Source organism: Otolemur garnettii, unplaced genomic scaffold (genome assembly GCF_000181295.1).
Source record: "Otolemur garnettii isolate 467f Iridium unplaced genomic scaffold, OtoGar3 scaffold00099, whole genome shotgun sequence".
Taxonomy (NCBI): Eukaryota; Metazoa; Chordata; class Mammalia; order Primates; family Galagidae; genus Otolemur; species Otolemur garnettii.
This window is the reverse complement of record NW_003852494.1, coordinates 1,636,961-1,646,168: the sequence shown is the minus strand read 5'-3', so window position 1 is coordinate 1,646,168 and position 9,208 is coordinate 1,636,961. Positions and strand designations below refer to the sequence as shown.

Sequence of the window (9,208 nt, the reverse complement as noted above, 5' to 3'; positions counted from 1 at the left end):
GTCATTGTTGTTTGGCGGGTCCGGGCTGGGGATTCGAACCCACCACCTTAGGTGTACGTGGCTGGCGCCTTAGCTGGTTGAGCTATAGGCGCCGAGCCTACTTTTTCTTATCTAACTTCTTTGGCTAAGAATTCCAGTACAGTGTTGAAAGGCAGCAGTGAAAGTGGGCATCCTTGTTTTCCTGACCTCAGAGAGAAAGCTTTCAGTCTTTCACCATGAAATGTGCTCAGTCCATGCTTTAAACCACTGTACCTCACTGCCCACCCCAAATTCATGTTTCCAGGAATACTCACACAGGCCTCTTCTCAGACCTGAGATATTAAGCACTTAGAAAAAACTTCTGGGTCAAAGGGTGTGTACATTTTATATCACAACTCATTTTGCCAAACCACAAAGGCTTAAACCATTTCATGCTTCCACTAGCAAAGCAAGAGTAGGTACACCACTTTTATTTATTTATTTATTTATTCATTCTTGAGACAGAATCTCAAACTGTCTCCCTGGGTAGAGTGCCGTAGTATCACAGCTCACAACAACCTCCGACTCCTGGGTTTAAGTGATTCTCTTGCCTTGGCCTCCCAAGTAGCTGGGCTATAGGCGCCTGCCACAACACCCAGCTATTTTTTTTTTTCTTTTTGCTTGGAGTTGTCATTGTTGTTTAGCGGCCTCAGGCCGGGCTCAAACCTGCCACCTTCAATGTATGTGGCCAGCGCCCTACTCACTGAGCTATGGGTGCTGAGCCTTTCTTTTTTTTTTTGAGACAGAGTTGGGAGCTGTCTGTCACCCTGGATAGAGTGCTATGGCATGATAGCTCACAGTAACCTCCAACTCAGACTCAAGAGATCTTCTTGCCTCAGTTCTATTTTTAGTAAAGACAGGGTCTTGCTTTTGCTCAGGCTGGTCTCAAACTCATGAGCTAAAGCAATCCACCTGCCTTGGCCTCCCAGAATGCTGGGATTACAGGCGCGAGCCTCCCCGCCCACCCATACACCACCTTTAAAGAGGGGCTTGACAAACAAGAGGGTGGACATGTGAACTTGGCTAGGCAACATGTTATGGGGCACACAGCCAGAGGATTGAGGAAATTAGTTGAGGAGAGAGGAGGAAGAGGAAGAGACATTAATGTGCAGCCATTTGAAGAGTTATCAACTAGAAGAAGGAACATAAGGGAGAACTCTAACCAAAGGCAAAAGTTATAGGGAGATAGATTTGGGCTTGATACAAGGAAGAAATGTCTAATAACTAGACAGTCCCAGCACAGAACAAACAGGCTTTGCCCATGGTTGCTAGTTGGTAATGGTGAAGATGATGAAGATGATGATGATGACAATTTCCATTTATCCCATCAACTTCTCCCTGTCTCCTCTCTAACAGCATTTTAACTTCAATTCTCATCTTAAAAATAACCCCCCTCCCCTTGATCCCACCTTCTCCTACCACCACTCCATGTCTCTCTTTTTGTAGCCAAGTCCCTTGAAAGAATGAGTCACCACATCCATTTCCGCATCTCCATTCACTCCTCCACCCACTCCAGTCTGGCTCCCACCCCCACCACTTCTCTAAAGCCTCTTCTGCCAAGTAAACAACATCATCATTGCCACTAAATCCAACAGACATGTCACAGATCTGATCTTCCTGGAACTGTCAGCAGCAGCTGACACTGCTGACCCTGTACCACGTCTCTCAACTTCTTCCCCTAGCTTCCAGGAATTCTCTTTCTTTCCCTCTTTCCCTCTTTCTCTCTTACTCCCTTTCTTCCTTTCAACAGGGTCCCTCTCTCTCACCCAGGCTAGACCACAGCAATGTCATCATAGTTCATTGCAGCCTCCAACTTCTGGGTTCAAGTGATCCTCCTGCCTCAGCCTCCCAAGCAGCTAGGACTCCAGGTACATGCTACCACATCTGGCTAATGTTTTTCTATTTTTTGTAGAGACATAATCTCACTATGTTGCCCAAGCTGGTCTTGAACTCCTGGCCTCAAGCAATCTTCCTGTCTTGGCCTTCCAAAGTGCTAGGATTACAGGTGTGAGCCACTGCACCCAGCTTACATTCTCACTTTCTTTGGATTTCTGGGGCTACCCCTCAGAATCCTTTTGGGGCTTCTGTACCCTGACCCCTTAAAGTGCTCATCAGGGGCCTGTTCTAAGCTCTCTTGCTTCTTAATCTGTGCCTTCTATTGCTGGTCAGTTGCAGCTATTTTCATGGCTGTAGTTGCCATTTATGTGTTGGTGATACATAAATCTCTTTGTCCAGCTCCAGATTTATCTGTCCAATTACACATTCAACATCTGCATTTGTATGTCCCATAAACACCTCCAACTCAACGCCTTCAGTTCTGAACTTACCTTTCATCCAAAATTGGCTTTTTCACCTGCATTTCCTACCCTGATAAGTTGTTCCAGCACCCATGAGTTGCCCAACCCAGAAATATGGTATACTCCTTACCTTATCCTCTCCCTCATTCCCCTTCAGCCACTTCATTGCCAGATGCTATTGTTTTATTTTCCTAATGTTACTCAAACCTGTCTACTTCTCGCCTCTGTCTCTATCATCTCAGTCCAGGTCACCATCAGCTCTCATCTGGATAGCTCAGTAGTTCCCTAAATGGTCCCCCTTCCTCTGCCTAACCCCTACCCCGCCCACTCTCTACATTAGTGAGAGTATGGACTCTGGAGTGACACATTTGGGCTCAGCCTTGGCTCTACCACTTACTAGCTACAGGAGGTCACTACGTGACCTTGAGCAAGTTGCTTACCTTTTTTGAGGCATCATTTCTTCTTCTATATTGGGGAAGGTTTTCTAGTACTAAACAATAGAATCCACTCTGCCAAAGAAAGAAGAAGTAAGCTTGTCTAGAAAAGAGAAATCTGCAGAGACACAGGGTAGAGCAGTTGCTTCCTGGGCTATGCAACCGCCGAGGGTGGGATGGGGAGCGACTGCCAGTGTATGTGAGGGGTCTTACTGGGCTGATGAAATATTCTCAAACTGGACTAGTGATGATTGCACAACTTGGTAAATTTCATAAAGTGCTTGGTAAATTTACCAAAGTGCTCGGATTATAGGTGCCACCAAGCCTGGCCAAGAAACTATCTTATAGGATTATCTGTGAGGATCAAGTAGGCTAATGTGTGTACATGTCACATGCTAAAAACAGAACCTGACACGTGCTAATACCTTAGCGGTATTCAGTATGTGTGTTATTTATTATATTTTAAGCCAAATGATCTCTCTAAAATGAAAATATGAGCATAAAACTCAGTATTTTCTGTACATTTGAAAATGTTCTTGGCTTGGCACCTGTGGCTCAACTGGCTAAGGCGCCAGCCATGTACACCTAAGGTGGCGGGTTCGAATCCCGCGCCCGCCCACCAAACAACAATGAAGGCTTGAACCCAAAAAATAGCTGGGCGTTGTGGTGAGCGCCTGTGGTCCCAGCTACTTGGGAGATGGAGGCAGGAAACTCGCTTGAGCCCAGGAGTTGGAGGTTGCTGTGAGCTATAAAGCCACGGCACTCTACCCAGGGGGACAGCTTGAGGCTCTGTCTCAAAAAAAAAAAAAAAGAAAAAAGAAAATGTTCTTATAAATGCTAGGGGCTGGAAGACAATTCTCCACAGTTTCTCAGGCTAAAGCTCAAGGTGCTCCATAATCTGGGCCCTGCTGGCTTCTCTAACCCTACCTTGGCCCTGCTTTCTTGGCCAAGCTGGCATACCTGCGGTCTTGTAAGTCCCATGAATCTTCTCCATCCTCTTCCTAGCACTATGCTAACAACTCAGGAGGGCTGGCAGGCTGGGCTGGGGCAGCATCCTCAGAAGCCCATGGCAAAGGAGAGAAGCCTCTGCCATTGCACCTTGAAACAAGAGTACCCCACATTAAGGCAGCTTTTCATAAGAGCCATCTGTTTGAGAGGACCATGCTCATTTTTGAGATTATATGCTTCCAGATTTTTGTAGTGTTTTGGTGTTAGACTGTTAACAAAGTGATGCTGATGGTAGCAGTTGGGGGGTTTTGACTGCTCGTCTTACCACCGCCCTGTTAGTCAGCAATTCCTCTCTCCTCGGTCTTTCTCAGATCAGTAAAAACTAACATCCTCCACCAGAAACCTGCGGTCATCCTTCACCTCCTCGCAAATCTATCAGTTATGCTTCCAAAATATATCTCAGTTTTATCCACACCTCTCCAGTGCCACCCTCCCATTCTAGCCCAAGTTGCCATGTTCTCACATCTGGTGATTCCAGTAACCTTCTCACTGGTCCCTCACTGTCATTTCTGCCCACCCCCATCTGTCCTCTGCACAGAGGCCTATGAGAGTCTCTAGAAACATGAGTCAGATAGTTTCAGACCCCCTGTGTAAAACTGTGCAGTGGTTTCTTACAGCATTGAGAATAAAATTCTAGCTCTTACCCTGGTCCATCCTCCTCTCTCTCCAGCTTCTAGACCATGCTGTCCATCTTGCAGTTCCTAGTTTACTCCCAGATCTCTGCATGTATTGTTCTCTTGGTCCTATGTGTTTCATAGATTCTTCTCATGCAGGGGTCCCCTCTTAAAATGGGTCTTCTTGGCTCTCCCCTCAAAGTTCTATCATATCACTCAGGAGTCAAGGGTGGGAAGAGAATGCAGCAAATCTCCTCATGTTTCTGTGCCTCTGAAGATGCTGGAGGCCTCAGGGGCCAAGCCTGGCTTGGATTTGCTCCTCCCAGCACTGGTGCCTTCTCTACCTCCATGATGAGCTCATGTCTACTAAGCTGGAGATAACTCATGCTCACAGGGGGCCATTTTAACAGTTACAAATTAGCATAGCAGCACAGTCGCCATAGCAACAGCCAACCTGGGGCTGTGAAGCAGCCAGCCCTGCTCACTGTTGGCCCCATTGGACATTGGCTGCGGATGAAGAATCAGCTAGGAGTGGAGCTTGTTCTCCTGTCCCTCTCTCAACCTTTGCTAGTCTTCTGTGGCCACTGGAAAAGTTTCCATGAGGATTAATTTCCAGGGAAGAGGGAAAGTTCCCCCCAAAATGCAGCTGCTTCTCTGCTTATAATCTTTCTACAGCTTCTCAACTCAGTAGGAATAACACCCAAAGAATTCTCCAAGACAGTGTCATCCTAGGGGGCTTGGTTTAGGCAACAGCTTGGTGGTCACAAGTAAACCATATGGTAGTGAAGCACCAGGGTGAGTCAGCAGCCTCCCTGGGCCAAGCACCACATACCAAATGAGGAGCAGGGCACCTTGTGGGACGGGGGGGGGCTGAGATAAGAACACATGGGTCCAGCCTTAATCATAATCCAGCGAGAGTCTCCATAGCCCAGTTATAGAGCTGAGACAAGCAAGGGCAAAAGAAGTAGCCTTCAGAAGTCCCTGGAATTTCTGGCTTTTGGAAAGACCTTATAAAAGTTATTTGTTTTTTCACTATCTACCCTCCCCACTTCCTTTTTCCATTTTCTCTGGTAACTGAATTCTTCCTTCCTAAAGAAAAATCCACTGGATATGGTTCAGGAGAAGTCACTCTGCTCTTCTATCTTCTCCCTACTTCCTGCTGTGGGAGCCAGCACAGATGAGAAAACCAAGGCTCAAAGAAGTTAAGGATTTTTGAAATCACTTTTCCAGATCTTAAACCTCAAGCTTAGATGCAAGTACTCTGAGGCTCAAAGGAAAAGATGTATATAAAATTATCTATTATATTAAAAAAGGTAATTTAAAAAAATATCCTATGCCAGTGATCATGATAAACGATTTTCTTCCCCCCCCTCCTTTTTTTTGAGACAGAGGCTCACTATGTCTCCCTCAGTAAAGTGTCATGGCGTCACAGCTCACAGCTCACAGCAACCTCAAACTCTTGGGCTTAAGCGATTCTCTTGCCTCAGCCTCCCAAGTAGCTACAGCACTCAGCTATTTTTAGAGACAGAGTCTCACTCTTAAAGCTGGTCTTAAACGTATGAGCTCAGGGCAATCCATCTGCCTTGGCCTCCCAGAGTGCTAGGATTACAAGCATGAACCATCACACCTGGCCCTATGATAACGGTATTTCATGCCTTTTCTTGTTTAATTGTCACAACAACTCTACGAACAGATACAAAAATTGAAGCTAAGAGAAGTTAAGTGACTTGGCCAAGGAGACATAGCTGGAATTATAAAACGGGTTGCTTTAAATCGTAGTAAACTACACTGCCACCCTGTATAGATATAAGTTATCATCATCATCATCATCACAGAGAAGAAAGGGCATTCACCATCAGGGAAATGCAAATCAAAATGCCAATGAGATACCACTTTCCAGCCACTAGTTGGCTATAATCAAAGACAGACAATAATAAGTGTTGGTGAGGATGTGGAGAAACTGGAGCCCTCACACACTGCTGGGGGGGGGGGATATAAAAAGCTCCTATGAAAAGGAGCTGGACAGTTCCTCCAAAGGTGACACAAAGTACCACACAACCCAACATTTTCACTCCCAGGTATATATCCAAGAGCGATGAGGACCTATCTTCACACAAAAACTTGTACACAAATGCTCATGGCAGCGTTATTCATGATAACCAAGAGAGAGAGAGAAGGCAAATGTCCATCAACATATGAATGATAAATAAAAGTGGTTTATCCAGACAATGAAATATGGATATTGAAAACATGCTAAGTGGAAGTAGCCGGTCACAAAGGACACATTGTGTGATTCCTTTACATGAAATGTCCAGAATGGGCAAATCCACAGAGACAGAAAGTAGATTAGGGGTGCCTGGAGCTGAGAGGTCATGGAGGGAAGAGTTGAGAATGATTGCTTAAAGGGTGTGGGGTTTCTTTCTTTCTTTTTTTTTTGAGGCAGTCTCATTATGTTACCCTTAGTAGAGTGCTATGACATCACAGCTCACAGCAACCTCAAACTCTGGGGCTTAAGTGATTCTCTTGCCTCAGCCTCCCAAGTAGCTGGGACTACAGGCACTTGCCACAATGTTTGGCTATTTTTACATTGCAGTTGTCATTGTTGTTTAGCATCCCTGGGCTGGGTTCGAACCCGCCAGCCTCAGTGTATGAGGCCGGTGCTCTAACCACTGAGCTATAGGCACTGAGCCTGTGGGGTTTCATTTTGCGCCAATGAAAGTGTTCTAAAATTGACTGTGGTGATGCTAAAAAACTCTGCACAACTCTGTGAATATGCTAAAAAGCCTTTGAATTGTACACTTTAGGCTCGGCGCCTGTGGCTCAAGCGGCTAAGGCACCAGCCACATATACCTAAGGTGGCGGGTTCGAATCCCCAGCCCGGGCCCACCAAACAATAATCATGGCTGCAACCAAAAAATGGCCAGGCGTTGTGGCGGGCGCCTGTAGTCCCAGCTACTTGGGAGGCTGAGGCAGGAGACTCGCTTGAGCCCAGGAGTTGGAGGTTGCTGTGAGCGTGATGCCATGGTACTCTACCCAGGGGGATAGCTTGAAGCTCCGTCTCAAAAAAAAAAAAAAAGAATTGTACACTTTAAATGGGTGAGCTGTATTCCATATGAATTATATCTAAAAAAATTACTTATTTTTAAAACTAGGAGGCCTTCCTGACATTGGTTAGGACCTAAAGTTACATTTGCAAGCCTGGTCCTATCCCTTCCTCTCAGCCTGATGACTCAGACATCAGCATTATCACCAGGTGTGCCCTAGGAATCCGTGCCTCCCCCTGGGAATCTAGGGTGTTGCCCTGCGTTTTTCCTCCTTCCCCAGGCATGCCCTATCCTGCTCACCCTGGCAAGCATGGGGTAGAGCTGAAATGGATTCTTTCTGCCTCAGCCTGATGCGGCTTCCTCCTGCCTGCTGCTTCCTGACACTTGCCCAGCTTGCTGTGAGAGCATGTCTCAGATTTGAAAACCACGTGGGATTCAGGATGTGGACCTTGGGGTTTTGTGCTGCCAGCCACTACAGAGATTTGGGGGCCTCCCCACACCCCACTTACCTAACATAGGAAAAGACGATCACGTGGAAGACCCACTTAATGGTGCCGTAATTCATGCTCTGGATCCGGGTGACTTTGTTTGTCTCATACTGGAACACATCACTGCAGCTGCAACAGGCCACCATGGTGAGAGGTGCACTCCCTGCAGGACCAGGTCTAGACCAGGGCTCAACTTCTCAAAACAGGGTCACAGCAAGCCCCCTCATTAACAGCAAAATGAAATGCACTGATTCTTAGCAGGAGCCTTTAGCGTTTAGTTCCTCCAATGGCTGCAGGAGGGGGCGGGCCCTGGCAGTTGCCCCAGATGTGTCGAGATAAACAAGAGCCAAGTTCTACAGGCCTGGCTGGCAGAGGACCCCGCCCCAGCTGGCCTCCCCCAGATGTCTACACAAAGCTGGTGTTCAGAGGATGGGCATTTTTAGAATTCTCCCTTTCCTGTTTTTCCTTTCACTTTCTTAGGCTGATTTTGGTCAAGAGAAAGGGGCAGCCTTTCAAATGTCACGAGACCCAGAGCTTCCATTGTGCCCCCCAAAAGAGCCTAAATCTTTCCATTGCCTCAAGTCCCACTTAGAGATTGATTCATTCATTTCTATGACCCTTTATTAGCCCAGATGTATAGAAGCACTGAGTCCTTCCCCCACCCTTTACAATACCCTGATCTGCAGATGGTGGAGGAAATCAGATTTGCTGGGGAGTGGTGATGATGGAGGACTATATCTCTAAGCTGGACTTCCCTGCTTGACCCTCTAGATTTACTATCCACCCTGCTCTTGTCCCAGGAGGTGGACCCATGACCTAGTCCTATCAGCCCAAGATCACCAGGAACAAAGTTGCAGTCTAACAAAAGTTAGGTGCATTGACTAATGAGGGACATTACCAAACAAAGGGAGGGATAGAGTTATTACAGCATTCTGAGGAATGTGAAGTTTAAATGAAATCATGTTTTGATGGGCTCAGAGCAAAGCAGGATTGTACAAAGTGGTCAACTTCAAGTCGGCATTGCAACGGGGACTCAGGGCCTTGTGTCCTTGGAAGTGACAGAACTAAGATAAATGTTGAATGTTGTGTCCAGAAACTCTTTTTCTGAAACTCTTCACATGGGTTGCAAAATTGAGGCGGTTTCTTTGCATCAGGATGACTTAGATCCTCCCAGGCAAATGTGGAATATTTCATTCTTAGCTGTGTAATTTCAAATTGGCAAAGTTTCTGAAGACCCTTTGTCAGCAAAAAAGCAGTAGTCACTCAAAGATGAGGGAGTCTTATCACTTTACAGATACAGAGAAA

General features: G+C 46.4%; 1 protein-coding gene across 1 annotated transcript in view; it reads right to left on the bottom strand.

Moving 5' to 3' along the window:
• The window catches only part of P2RX7 (purinergic receptor P2X 7), a 41,196-nt gene extending 33,004 nt beyond the window's left edge, over positions 1–8,192 (bottom strand). Inside the window, exon 1 of the mRNA XM_003795998.2 lies at positions 7,925–8,192. Within this exon, the coding sequence (XP_003796046.1) occupies positions 7,925–8,049 (125 nt within the window). The 5' untranslated portion in view covers positions 8,050–8,192. The remainder of the gene's footprint in view (positions 1–7,924) is intronic.
• Positions 8,193–9,208: the final 1,016 nt, after the last annotated feature.